The 14608-nt window shown below is 39.4% G+C and overlaps 1 protein-coding gene and 1 non-coding gene across 2 annotated transcripts; one reads left to right on the top strand and one right to left on the bottom strand.

Annotated features, from left to right (window-relative positions):
* Positions 1-2942: 2942 nt before the first annotated feature.
* Positions 2943-13254, bottom strand: LOC124401321 (bestrophin-3-like). Its single transcript, XM_046873517.1, has 9 exons — positions 12969-13254; positions 12581-12675; positions 10572-10805; positions 9630-9784; positions 8846-8923; positions 8419-8571; positions 6121-6201; positions 5394-5545; positions 2943-4876 (listed from the first exon to the last, which is right to left on the bottom strand). Exons 1-9 carry the CDS (start codon positions 13118-13120, stop codon positions 4165-4167), a joined length of 1812 nt encoding a protein of 603 aa, XP_046729473.1. The 5' UTR covers positions 13121-13254; the 3' UTR covers positions 2943-4164.
* trnaa-ugc lies at positions 7470-7541 on the top strand. The gene has a single exon. It is a non-coding gene; the product is annotated as a tRNA-Ala (tRNA).
* Positions 13255-14608: the final 1354 nt, after the last annotated feature.

Below are 14608 nucleotides of genomic sequence, written 5' to 3'. Positions count from 1 at the left end.
AGTTGTCTTTATAAATTTCATTGGAACGGCACCAAACAAAAGTTCCAGCATCATCACCCTGCCCAATGCAGATTCGTGATTCATCACTGAATATAACTTTCATCCAGTCATCCACAGTCCAAGATTGTCTTTCTTTAGCCCACTGAAACCTTGTTTTTTTCTGTTTAGATGTTAATGATGGTTTTCATTTGGCTTTTCTGTATGTAAATACCATTTCTGTTAGGCGATTTCTTACAGTCCGGTTACAGACATTGACCCCACTTTCTGCCCATTTGTTCCTCATTTGTTTTGCTGTGCATTTTCTGTTTTCAAGGCATATTGCTTTAAGTTTTCTGTCTTGGTGCTTTGATGTCTTTCTTGGTCTACCAGTACGCTTCCCTTTTACAACCTTTCCATTTGATTTGTACTTGCTCCAGATTTTAGACACAGCTGACTGGGAACAACCAACATCTTTTGCAACATTCCGTGAAGATTTACCTTCTTCGAAAAGTTTGATAATCCTCTCCTTTGTTTCAACTGACATCTCTCGTGTTGGAGCCATGAGTTATGTCAATCATCTTGGTTCAACACATCACTAATGTGTGCAAGCACTCTTTTTTAACTGCAGACTAATTAGCAGTTGTAATCAGATACAGGTGTTTGTTTTAGAAATGCAAAGTGCATGGTGATTCCATATAATTTTCCTCATATTTGTGTGAGTCCATATTTTTTTCCTCTGTTTGATCTGTAAAAACAGTTGTAATTGACTATAGTTATCTTTCTTTGTTTTTTAAGTGTTTTATACAGCCAGAAGTTTGGATTGTTGAGTGAAAATTTTTTGTGGCATATATGTGCTTGTTTTTGTTCTACACAATTAAACATTTGAATGAACATCTTTTGAGAGGGGTGATTCCATACTTTCTGCCAGGGGTTGTATAACATTAAACTAAATATAAGACCATGAATCTTGTATAAAGTCTGGTTCCTCTCAAGGTTTTTTCCTCATACCATCTTAGGGATCTCCCGCTAATTTTTTATATCTCTGTAAAGTTGCTTGATCGATTTTACAGTATCAGGGCATACGTTTCCCTACGCCTTCAGTGGTGTCCTACCTGAAGCAATCCAGCTCTTAATACCATCATTACGACGCCACGGCTGCAGAAACCATCAATATAATAGAAATCAAGAAACCCACTGAACACAAGTCAACAAGTCTCCTTTCACTGGAGCCACAGAAACCATCAACTCCCTGAGATAGTATGAGGAGAAAACCAAGAGAGGAACCAGACTTTAAAGGGAACCATTCTCATTACACCGAATGTACTTTCACAATGGTTCCCTCATTGTTAAGGTTATCACCTGGTCACTGATGAAGTCAAAGTAAAAGCAGTTTCTATTAGCTTTCTGTCGTTGGTATTAATTACAGCCCAAATCCATTTTCATGGTTCTTGAGTTGAACCCTCCAATGTAACCTTGTAGATCTTTAGGCCGTTCATGTGGAACAATCTTTGGTTGCAGCGAGTGGTTTTCAATCGAAGACGACTCCATCCTGAGGTACCAGGATTAATCAGGTAGGTCCGGATAAAAGAAAAGTAGAGAAGCACCAATAATAATAATTATTATTATAATTTATTCATTGGAAGTTCATAAATAATTAAATAACTAAAATAGTTTCACTAAGAATTGAATAGTTTTAGTCATTTGTGTTGACCTACTTAAGTTAGAGCAATAAAGGTAAGAATGGAGGCGCTGTGGCGACCGCTAACGGGAGCAGCCGAAAGAAGAAAAAGTATTGACCTAGTAAAAAATAAATGTTAATGGTTTATCTGTATTCGAGTCCAGCAGTGAACTTGAATTTCTCAAGAGTTTTCATGTTGAGAAACTTTTTCTTGACTCCATATGTGTCACCAATTAAAAAAACATGCTTTTCCTCACTGCTTAGAAGGTGGTAGCTTAATGGTTACAGCGTTAGATTTTGGCTCATAAGGTTGTGAGATCAAGTCCCAGCCACTTCAATCTGAGACTCCCAGGCCCCTGATCAAGGCCCTTAACCCCATAGCTGCTCAGATATATAAATGAGATAAGTTGCTCTGGATAAGGGCACCACCAAGTGCCATAAATGTAAATATTGTTACAGTAGCGGTGGTAGCTTAGTGGTTAAGGCATTGGGTTTAGGGGTTGGACTTTGGATCCAAAGGTCATAAGTTCAAGTCCCAGCCACACTAAGCTGTCACTTCTGGGCCCCTGAGCAAGGCCCTTTACCCCACATCTGCTCAGTTGTATGAATGAAAGTAATGTAAGTAGTGGATTAGTGGTTAAAGGGTTGGAATTTGGATCTGAAGGTTGTGAGTTCAAATCTCAGCCACACCAATCCACCACTCCTGCTGTAAGTCGTTCTGGACGAGGGCATCCGCCCCAATGAGATAAATGTAAATGCTTCAAAGGAAAACCTAGTTCACGAGCACAAGCGTAACCCCATGGTTCTGCCAAGAGTTCTCTCATTGTGTGTTCTGAACTATAGAACACTCTGTCCTTCTAAAGGTCGAATGTGCAGGAGAATGGAACTCTGACCTACATCCATTATGTACATTGAGTTCTCATACAGCACTACTTCCATACTTAAGTCGGTCCAAAAGCGAGAACGTTTGAAACTCGAGCAGAAAGGTCAAAGGAGGAGTTTTATTTTTACAAGAGTCTTATTCAAGCTGGGGATTAGAACTTATACTACAGTACAGGAAAAGTGTACTTCATCCACCAGCCATGCAAGATATATTTACTATAAGAGCTATAAAGCTCATTTTATTACATTCAGTTTAAAAAAAAAACTGTCCTCCTAATATAATCATTATATTAAAAATTACTACGCTACATGGCGCGACGCTATAAATCATGTTGTGGGTTTTTTTTTTGCGTTTAATTCTCACATACAGATATTTCTACTCTGGAAGACAGGAACAATGAATAGTGCTATAGAAAGTAAACAGCCGTTAAATCAATTCACTTTGTTTAATGTTGGTATACAGGGGAACGCTTAAGGAACATGTTCACTGAACTTCAAATCTGGACACTTTAAAGTCACCCAAATAATTTTTTTTCATGGACGGGCCTCGGCTTAGGCACGGTTTATATTATACAACCTTTAGATGCAACAGCGCAGAAGTCTGAAATTGCAAGGTGCGAATTTATGTTCAATTGCCGTAATGATTTTGACTGGATGTCTTAATTTCTTTTGCCTTTTTTTGAGTAATTTTGAGTTAGTATTTTGACTCTCGTTATACTGACTTATTATCCCATTATTTTGACTTAAATAGTTATATTGACTTAATATCTCATGATCTTCAGTTAGTTTCTCATGATAGTGACTTAGTATCTCATTAAATTGACTTACTATCCCTTTACATTCACTTAATATTGATTTAAATAAACTTATTATCCAATCGTATTGGCTTAACATCTCATTATTTTCACTTACTATCCAGTTATTTTGACTTAAGTAGTTATATTGACTTTATTATCTCATTATTTTGATTTGGTCTCTCATGATTTTGATGCAGTGTTTCGTTATTTTGACTGAGTAGCTCATTATTTTGATGCAGTATCTCTTTATCTTTATTATTATTGTGTTATAATGCCCTATTATCCAATTATATTGACTTAAGTAGTGATCTCAAATCTGTTATCTGACTTAGTATTTCATTATAGTGACGTAGTATCCCATTATCTTTATTAATATTTCGTCATATTGACTTAATTATCCTATAATATCGACTTTAGTTATACTGACATATTTATTACTTATAATATCTCAGAATTTTGACTCAATATTTCAATGCAGTATCTCTTGATAGTGACTTACTATGGCATTATATCAACTTTATATTTCATTATATTTTTCTTATTATCCAATTATATTGATGTAAGAAGTTATTCTAATTTAGTATATCAATATTTTTATGCAGTATCTTGACTAAAATGTTATTTCTAAATAACAATTTTGTAAGTCAAAATAAGACGTGGTAAATAAAACTGTTCTTATACAAATTGACAAAAACAGTTGCAGTTCAGGGCTTTTGTAAAAGACATCTGATTTCTGTAAACCATATAAAAATGACTGGACTCTAATGATCTTTTCAGGATACACACTGGTTAGATTTACTACCAGTTCAGGATTCACCCGAGTCCGGGTCAAAATTTCCGTTCTTTTTCCAGTTTGCTCAAGTCTACAGTTTGAGAAGTTTCTTGTTGATGTGCAGAATCAGACTGCAGAGTTTCCTGCTGTTGTTTCGCAAAGCGTTCATTTCTTCTCAGCATTTCTTGGGGGCTTGTAAAGTTCTTTGTAGAGGTCTTGGAGCTTTGTCTCGGCAGCAGAAATGACAGACTCTTTTTCTTCTTAATTGCCGGAGATGAGCGTTTAGACCTCCTGGATTCTGTGTATGGGACACTACCCTCTCTACGATGCTTTTCATAATGCTCCTGAACCTGAGCTGACTCTAATGAAGAGTCAGATTGTGCACGTCCAATGTGCTCCTGTACAACACTGCCAGTGACGCTGAGATCTCCTAGGGGCTCGTTAACCACTACAGAGGGTAAATTTTTGGAAAAAGGTCTGTGTAAGGAGCCAACAGGAGAAGGTACAGTGCTGTTCACCTCGTTGACAGTGAAAAGAGGGTAAAATTGTGTGTTGAAATTTATTTTGGAGTGAGACTGCAGGCTTTCCTCCGCCCTGGGGTGTAAATGGAAGCTGGAGATATCACTGCTGTGGCGCTTGAAAGATGGACGCATGTGCAAATCTGTGGGCTCCTGGACGCTCAGCAGGCGACGCATGCGGCCCAGAACTGTGGCCTGCATCCTTGGGTTGTTGGCATTAATGACCTCCCTCTGATATATTTCTGAGAGACTGTGAAGGAAACACGAGACGCATTCTATTTATAATACGATATTAACTTGCTTCTGTGAAAGCTGTTGGGTTTACTCGATAGTCCATGCAACTTCACTATTAGCCTCCTGACCATCACACCTATACGGGGTGGTATCAAAAAGTTTCGAGACGGGCTCTGTTTAAAGGAAAATACTTTGCTAATCTATCACCTTCAAAATAGTCCCCTTGCACAGCAATACAGCACCCCCAGCATTTCTGCAACTTCTAGAATGTGTCCTGTAAGTCAAAACGGCGCCGTTTGAGCTTGATCGTCTTTTTCGGGCAGGGGGCGAAGTCTGCAGGAGCCAACTTTCACCTTCACACAATTAGCTGGCCTTACCATGCTTTGCCTCTCTTATATCCAGTGAAGGGTAATTATAATGCTACAACATGCACTGACGTACTAAACAATTGTGTAGTTCTAATTTATGTGTGATGGTCATGGGGTCTTGGTCATTTAATGTATCTCTGAAATGTATGGGAGATTCCTTCTCACCCCATGTCAGTGGTGGAGCCCAGGAATGACGGTATGCTGTGGTCTGCGGAGGCACGATTATACGGAGGTCGTATGTCCCGTTCGTTCCAATAAATATCTTTGGTCATGTGCGGAATGTTCATGTGCATCTCATCCACTGCCATCAAAGACACCTACCAACAACACAGATATTATCATTAAATAAGAACAGTGCTTGATAACCTTTAAACATTTGTATACCCGAACCTTCTGCTGAAACGCCAAGAGCTTGCTCCTCAATAACTTGACAAAGTACAGTGGAACCTCGGGTTACGAGTTTAATTGGTTCCATCACTTTACTCTTAACCTGAAAAGCTCGTATCCCGATACAAATTTTCCCAGGCTTCTTTGTTGGCGGCATGGTGATAGGAATACGTACAGTATTTAAAGTTCAGTAATTCCACACTGTTAGAGCGACGAGCGGATGTGTATGTGCAGCACGAGAGCGCAGCGAGAGCACGTGGCGATACGTAAAAAAACTAACCTGCCTGCGATTTTTCCGTGCGCAACGCTCGTATCCTAAAAAATTTCTCGTAACTAGAGGCAACATTTTTTATGAATTGCGACTCTTAACCTGAATTTTACGTATCCAGGGGCGCTCGTAACCCGAGGTTCCACTGTACCATGAAGTCAGGTCTTTGTAAGAGTTCCTTATACTTACAAGACAATACCATCGTTCAAACGGCTACCATGCATCCACATGACAGACCTGCAGACTCCTATCGATGCACCAGTTGGCCTCAAAGTCATCATCGTCCTCTCCAAATGGGTTTATGAGCTGCTCTGCTACCTGAGATGTAAAAAAAGATAGATACACGGTTTCCTTATTGCACAGTCATGCGGTTACATGCCAGGGTTACATAATTGTCGAGGCTCAACGTTGCTGGTCAGACATTGAAAGTTGCATTTCATGGCCAAACAAGACACCAAGACACCAATTAACCAGGATGACGACTTCTAGAGAGGGAGCAGTGGACCAGTTCTGGGCAAAATTTAGAATTCAATTCCATAGAAAATTGTTACAATCAGAGCTGCTTTCCAATGAACCAGTCACCATAATAAAGAATTTGTTAATACTGATTTTTTTAAACTGCGCAATAACAATAATATTATCCCAATGTGATTAATCATGTTAAAGAAGACGTATTAAAATAAATAATGAAATGATATAGAGCTTCCCTAAACCACACAACCACAATTTGACTGATATATTGGTATATTATTTCATATGTAGGTCTGTTCAGGTACTCATGTTCAGGAGGCTCCAGTTCCTCCAAAGGTGATCAGTGGGGTTAAGAAGGTCAGGGCTCAGTGCAGGACACTTCAGTTTTTCACTTTACACTTCAGGAAATTGGAATGCTATTATATGCAAGGACTTTCTATACAATTGTGTAATTCTAACTTTGTTTAAAGAAGAATGATGGTCATCAGGTCCACATACTCATTTAGGTGTATCTCCTAATGTATGGGAGATTCCTGCTCACCTCATGTCAGAAGTGGAGCCCAGGAATGACGGGATGCCATTTGGCCATGGGAAATCATACATCCCATTTGGAGAAATACTGAAATTATATACACAACTAATTTCTGTCCAAAAGAACTAAACCACAATAAGGCAGCTATATTGGTTGACTGTATTATTATATTATTTCATATGTGGGTCTGGTCAGTGTGTCTGGCTTTGCTTGATTCTCTAACTCTGTTTGCTGCCTCCTCATTTGCAATAATTAAAGCAGCATGTGGAGGAAATGGACGGATTTTTTTTTCCATAGGTAATGCTCCTCTGTGGAGCCCAAAATCCTATTATGGTAACGCAGTGTGTGTGTGCGAACATTTTCAGGCCTTCGGGTCATGCTAAATTTCTAGAATAATAAATAGACTGTATTTGTCACACACGGTGAAAAAAAATAACGCAGTGTTAGCAAGTTTAAAAACAGAGTTTTTTCCTAGACAACTTTTTATTGATTGATTTTGTAAATCTAGAAATTAATCCCTAATTTTCATCGAATTTCATTGAATTCTCACTTGATTTCTTATATTAGGAAATACTAGGTGGGTTCCCTGGTGGTCTAGTGGTTAGGATGCGGCGCTTGCACCGCTGCGGCCCGGGTTCGATCCCTGGTCAGGGAACCAACCCCAGCCATTAGGGTTGCACAAGCCTTAGTGCCGGTCCCAAGCCCGGATAAATGGGGAGGGCATTAGGAAGGACATCCAGCGTAAAAACGTGTCAAATCAAACATGCGGATGATCTGCTGTGGCGACCCCTAATGGGAGCAGCCAAAAGAAAGTTTATAATAGGAAATACTAGGTGGAAAAAGAAATCGGATGATATATGCTCTTGCAAAAATTTTTGCGTTATACACACCTGCACGATGAAGAACATTTACAGCATCTCATTCATACCTCTGAGCAGCTATGGAGTTAAGGGACTTGCTCAGAGGCCCAGGAGTGGCAGCTTCATGAGGCTGGGATTTGAACTTATGAACTTCAGATCCAACTACTAACTACTAAACTACCACCTCTCACTAACTTCTCACAAAAAAACTGAAACAGTCTTTCTTTATAAGGAGAGAGAAGACCACAGCACTGTCCATCGCCAATGGACAACATCATCATTCACATGTTTACCCCATTGGTTTCACACCAATTCACACCTTTGGATAAAATTAAAAAAACAACATCGTAGCAAGAGAAAATATCTAAAATATTTGCCTTTCAGGAGGTCAGTTAAACGAGTTTGACACCAACACGTCCTACTATAAGAATTATTAACTATGACATGCAATAATTATATTTTAAGTCTAATAACGCAGCTGCTTCTAAACTTATACAGTGTTTTGTCTACAATTTTACCCCAGTTTGTCTTTTTTTTTATTGTTATTATTATTTTTTGGGGAGTGTATATTTTGGTTACATTTGGCAGTATGGGGATTGTGTTTCTTCTCTATCCCAAAAAAACTATTCTAATTTGTTAGAAATTTCTAGAAATGTGGAGTGTTTGCCAGACCTTGAGCCATCCAGAATAGAAGAAGAACTGCAGTAGTGTGAAGATAGGCACGTAGAAGTCAAGGTCGTGTCCTTGGTACCCCTGGGCGGGATCGAGAAACTGTCTACCGATGATGCAGGCTGAGAAGAATGTGTAGACAGCCAAAGTTACGACCTTATGAGAAAGAAACGAGAAGAGAGACGAAACAGACAAAAGGTAAATCCAGAGTTGTTTTGCAAATTACAACATTAAAGGATGTTGGCAATGCTTGGGTCATGTGGCCACCAGGACAAATAATTCTGTTAGTCTGTTTTGCTTCCTGCTGAGCTTCACTGAGAGTTTATTGCTTCACAAGGACAGAGTGCTCAAGCATGCAATCTCTGGCTGGCTGAAGAGTATTTGCAACAGATGGAAAAGCCAGGAATTGTTTATATGGAAAAACCCTCACCTGTGTGTAAACCAAGGGGATTCCGACCCAGTCATATCCAAACAAAGTCGAGCACCAGGTCCTGAATTTGTTCATCTCCTGAAGCAACACACAAACAAAAGTCCACATGGCTACCAATAGTTTTAAAGTCTGATGCTGATTAAAATTTTACAAGCGGGTCGTTACTCATGTTCTATGTTTGGATCCCTGTTTAGCTATGGCTTCCCAAAGTCCACAAACACTTCCGTTTCTCAGTAACCTGATTCCATTTACGAGCAAGCTAATTCTCAGAGATTAGCAAACAGTAGAAATGCAGGCTTTTAGTTTAACTTTTTACACTGTTATGACAAATTGGTTCCTGGTATCATTCAATCTTTCCAAACTGGCCATGCTCTAGGACTGTATCCAACATTTTGACATACATGGCCTGTTATGGGCACAAATCCACTCATTGAGTTGATGCAGTGTGATTATTACCATGCCTATAAGCCAGTCCGACAATTTAAATCCAAACTTTCATTGAATATACCCTACTTTGTTTACTTTACAAGTTGTCGAAGCAGAGAGATTGACCTGGTATAAAGAATTAAACTTGATGCAGCAGTATCATGTTAAAATTCTTCCTTAGTAACCAAATTGGAAAGATGCATAGCTAATGACTCAACAGTTTAATGTCTCAAGCGCACTTGTTTGTCTTACATGTTTTATATGATACTAAAGCGGAACCTGATATCGCACAAGTGCCAGCATGTTCGGAATAGAATCATAGCCTTTAAGGTGTTAGAGCAAGGTATCACAGGCTTACAGTAAGAATGGTCTGAAGATCCACACTGTCTTGTATTCGGCCCTCTTTCCTCGCCTTGGAGGCCAAATTGGTGAACCACACAGCAGGGATCCAGTATTTAAGATGTGGGGAATTGAGGCTCTCAAAGATCTTCCTTTCCTCTATTGTCATGAAGCCTAAGAAATATATCATAAAAAGATTAAAGATTTCCCCCCTCAATGGAAGTATGGTAGTGTCAAAGTTAGAATAGAAGAACATGAGAGTTGTGCAAGGAGCCCCATTCACATCCCTAGAATGGGTTGAAGGGTTGAAGAAATGTTGCTAGAAAGCTCATGAAAGCTTCTTCAGCTACTGTATGCGGGGACCCTAAATGCCATTCTAACTCTTTAAGGTGCCCTTCTCTGTATCTGGACTAATATCTGATCTCTGTCGACTGCAGGTTAAGTATCTCACAATGTCTGTCTACCACATGCAACTGAAATCCTGGCTGAGTAGTTCAATCAGGCGATCAAAAGAATCCTGCTTTTCATGGGAAAGAAAACTCTGACATTCCTAGGCTTTACCCTGGCCAAAACCTGGTACTCTAAAGACTTTAAAAGGTGTTTGATGTAGCAAAAATAGTAGGTGGAGAAAAAGTCAACTGATCGTGTGGACCCTACATTCGAGCAAAACACAAAAAGAAGGAAGTACAGGCTGGAATGCAAAACTCAAGGAGTTCCAGCCAGGTAAAACAGTGCTCCTCTTCCATATTATACCATGCAAGTTCCTTGCCCTTACCCAAATTACCCGGTAAACTACCTACCCTTTCTGCTTCAGGGGTGCTATATCATGGCAGACCCTGCTCTAAACCTAATTTCCTAACAATCCTTTCATGGAAGGATTTGAGATTCGTGATCCTGCCCCAGTTACTCCTCATTCAGCAAAGCCTTGGTAATAAGCACTGAAGGTGTAGTTCATGCCTACCTCCATCCACCACATGGTCAATGGTTGGGAAGCGCTTGTACACTGCAGTGCTCACTGAGCGGAAGATAAGCAGCGAGGTGAGGTTGACATAGCGCATTAGCGTGCGTCGCAACAGCCGCCCTTGTTCATCCTGACCCTGAACACAGCTTGAGATGAGGAGCATGAGCTTGTCAGGCCATGGCAGGTTCTGAAACTGATTCCACCAGCGGTTAACAACCAGCGTTACGTAAAAGCCTGCAAACGAGAAATGTTTGTGAGCGACATCTAAAACAATTTAATTTTGATTATAGCCACTAATGAAAGACTAGTGCTAGTGATATACGTTTTACAGCTGATACGATGCAATCTCTCTCTCTCTCTCTCTCTCTCTCTCTCTCTCTTTTTCTCACTATCTCTGTCAAGCTGAACATGCTCCTCGGTACCAGTGACCAGTGTTCCTGTATTTCTTCTCTTTGATCTGCCCGATTCATCCCCATGCCATACCTCTGGATGGAGTTATCTTCAATTGGAGACCATTCTGTGCAGCTTAAGATGGTTTCCCATCAACAGCCTAAATATCCATGAAGTTACTGAGACTGTAATTAATATCAATAGTCTCAACAATGATGGATCTGTAATGACTGGACATTCGATGTTGAGGATGATGATGGGTTCCCTTTTGAGTTTGGTTCTTCTCAAGGTTTCTTTCTCATGATCTCTCTGGGAGTTTTTCTTTGCCAAAGTCACCACTTGCTCACTCATTAGGGATAAACTTTTATACTTTCAAATTATAAGGAACAAACTTATAGGCACTGAACTTAGGCATTTATATGCAACTTTATTACTGTTAAAAGCTCTTTACCAATAAAATGTCTTGGCCATAAAGGCAGCAAAATACGCTACCATTAACACAACAATTCCAAAACATTTTCCATATGGCTGTACACAGTTATTTCTAAGGGCAATACATTAAACCAGCAAAGGGAACATATTAAGCTATAGTTTAAAAGGAAAAAAAAAACACTTTCAATGTGCTTTAATGTGAAAATCAACTTCATATTAAACACTCCTGGTTGATTGTACAAGGGATGCCCAAACTAAATTGGCCTTTGTTGACGTTTGGTATTTTATGTATACGGCACTGTACTGTATTAACATTTTACTTCAATTTATAATAAATAATAATTATATTTTGATTAATAAATTTAACTATTTCAACATAAAACTCCATATAAACAATACCCTATAAGTTTTTTGGTCTATCAGCGAGAGACCGTGAAAAACCGCGAAACAAATTAGTTATGTGGCAAATGCGATTCCGGCGATAAACCAGGGAGCGGGAGATCCGAACCCCGGTAAAGGCGGGGGGATTACTGTATTATGAAATCACAACTAAATGCAACCATGCCAACTTTAAGTTTAATATAGTGTTTGGTACAATGCAACATATATTCCCGGCCCTCAATCAAAAGTTGGGGCACCTCTGGTTTATTTTATAATTACATGACTTGATATGTAACATTCCTGATTGAAATCCTACATCCTGCTTAAATGTGCCGCAACATGGAAAACGATCGAACGGAAAACTGCTTGATATTTTCCTTCTTCTTCTTATTTCAAATGACTGAAGAGCATAATCTGGCAACAACCGCAACTAGAAACACTTTATACAAAGCAGTGGCGTTATTCCAAATTCGCACATTTCATCTGGACGACATCATTGGCGTGAATTTCAAATCTGAGTTTCTTCGTTCAATGACCGGCACTAATGCAAGTCGTGAGGATATATATATATATATATATATATATATATATATATATATATATATACAGAATACTAAATACTTAAATACTTCCATGTTCTGGGAAATTCTAGCTATTGTACACTCCCTAAGTATCATTAATTAGAAGATGATGTGAGCTTACTAACTTGCACAAACTTTTAGGAAGTCCACAAACATATCCTTTAGCTTTGTCTAATTGCTGCTAAAACCTCATAAATATCTATAAAACGTCTAATAAAACCTTACCGAGCACAAAGGTGACAGGGATCTGTTCAGCATATCGATCGCAGTATATGGAAAGTTTTTCAAAGGAACGCTTCTGAGGGTCTGTCAGTGCCCATCTGAAGGAGATACGGAGATGATATTCGCAATTAAGTCAATGATTTTCTTTCATAATTCAGGAAATCAGGATTTTCTTTCATAATTCAGGAAATCAATTCAATGATTTATACTGTACATATATTTAATTACAAAGACATGCATTTACAAGATGTGTTCTATCAATGACATAGAAACTGAAACAGTCTCAACAGTCCCAGTACAGTCCGAGTTAACTATATATACATATATACTGTACAGTTAAATCATCTTTGTGGTCTTGAAGGAAATGATGAATCTAGACCTTGTGCATTACCTGTAGATGAAGCTGAGGATGGTGTAGAGGAGGGCGAACACGAGGAATTCGCGGTAGAGTAGTTTGTAAATGCTGCCTCTCCACCTCAGTAACAGCCTGTGGAAACCGAAGAAGGTCGCGTTGGCCACTTTGCTCGAGTACGTAACTGTCATCTTGGGTAAAAATCCCTTTTCCTGTAGTCACTTGGTTTAATTATGTATAAAAGGCTAAAATTCAACAAAAGGCTAGGATCGAAAAATGTTTCTACCCCCCATGTTAGGAAAAAAAACCACACTGCACGAATAGAGAGTGGTGGAGGAGCATCTAGCCGTGTGTGTTAGCAAGTAAGAGACAGACTAATAAACAGATAGAGAGAGGGGGATAAACAGGCAGAGAGAGAGAGAGAGAGAGAGAGAGAGAGAGAGAGATGATATGTGTGCTAAATTTATCCTCTGTGATATTATTGTGTACTGATGGATTCAAGTATCTGCTCCAGTAGAGATCAGTTGTGCAATGATACATAGCGGAGATACATACGGGGTGTTAACATATAATTTTTTTTTTTCTAAATTTCAACTAAATCTAAAAATGAAACCTCAATGAAAAATGTATTTGCATTGAAAAATCCTTCCTTAGCATCAATAAAAACTTGACTCTCTGCATCCAGACAGTTTGTTCCAACAAACATCCAAAATTCCTTTGCCGTGCCTCTTGGAAAACATGCCAAAGGATCAACAAGAGGAAAAGATAGAAAAAAAAAGAAAGCACATTTCCTCACGCAGTTATTTGTCAGAGACAGACAACGACAGCAGTAATACTTTGCCATGCATCTTGTGGAACTAACGATGTTCTTTACTAGTAGAGATTTCATTTCAAACCAGTTCATTGGTTGCAGTGACTGGGCAAACTCCAGACGGCTGTTTGCTCTTTAAATAACGCTTACAGAACGTGCGCTTCGGCTCGTTGTCTTGTCTTGTTGTATGGCGAAGTCGGTTCCAGTAAACCGCAATCCAGATGCATGGCATTGAAGTATGGAATGATAGCCATGTTGGTTCCTTTCACTTAGAATAAGTATCCATCTTCCATGCTCTAAAACAATTTGGACCTCACAGAACTTTCTTTTACTCAATAATTGCCCAATTTTTATGCTTTTTGCCTTTTACCCAATGTTTCTAAAATTTCTTACAGGATCTGTGAAAGCAACATTAATTTCCTTAAATAAAAATTTTAAATTTTGCCATTTTGTAGGGGATCCACCTACCACGCCCCCCTCAGAGGCTCTCACGATGCCTCTCTCCGCCGCTCCCGGCGTTAATCACCGACACCTGTTCCTCATTCCCGTGCCCCTTTATAAGTTCCAGTTTCCACCTCACACGCCGTCAGATCTACATGGTCATGCTAGTATCTCCCGGACTCCAGACCGCCAGCATTCCCTGATAGTTCATGTTCTGTATGTCCAGCATTCCCCGCCTGGTTCCTGCTCCGTATCCTGATCCGTGACCGCCAGCATTTCCCGCTGGTTCCTGCTCCCAGTTCCGATCGTACAGATTATAATCACTTCACGGACTACGTGTGGATTATACCCACATTGCGGATTACACTTGCTGTGTGGTTTATCTCCATGTTACAGTTCGTAACTCTCCCGGACTCGTGTTTGTGTT

This window comes from Silurus meridionalis, chromosome 18 (assembly GCF_014805685.1).
Source record: "Silurus meridionalis isolate SWU-2019-XX chromosome 18, ASM1480568v1, whole genome shotgun sequence".
In the NCBI taxonomy this organism is placed as follows: domain Eukaryota; kingdom Metazoa; phylum Chordata; class Actinopteri; order Siluriformes; family Siluridae; genus Silurus; species Silurus meridionalis.
The sequence above is the reverse complement of the archived record's forward strand: the minus strand, read 5'-3'. Positions and strand labels throughout refer to the sequence as shown.

Coding starts and splice junctions, on each gene's coding strand:
- LOC124401321 (XM_046873517.1), bottom strand. CDS start 13,120: ATGACAGTTACGTACTCGAGCAAAGTGGCCAACGCGACCTTCTTCGGT. Junction 6,202..8,418: donor TCTATTCTGGATGGCTCAAG/GTCTGGCAAACA, acceptor TTTACATCTCAG/GTAGCAGAGCAGCTCATAAA. Junction 4,877..5,393: donor GGCTCCACCACTGACATGGG/GTGAGAAGGAAT, acceptor TTTCCTTCACAG/TCTCTCAGAAATATATCAGA.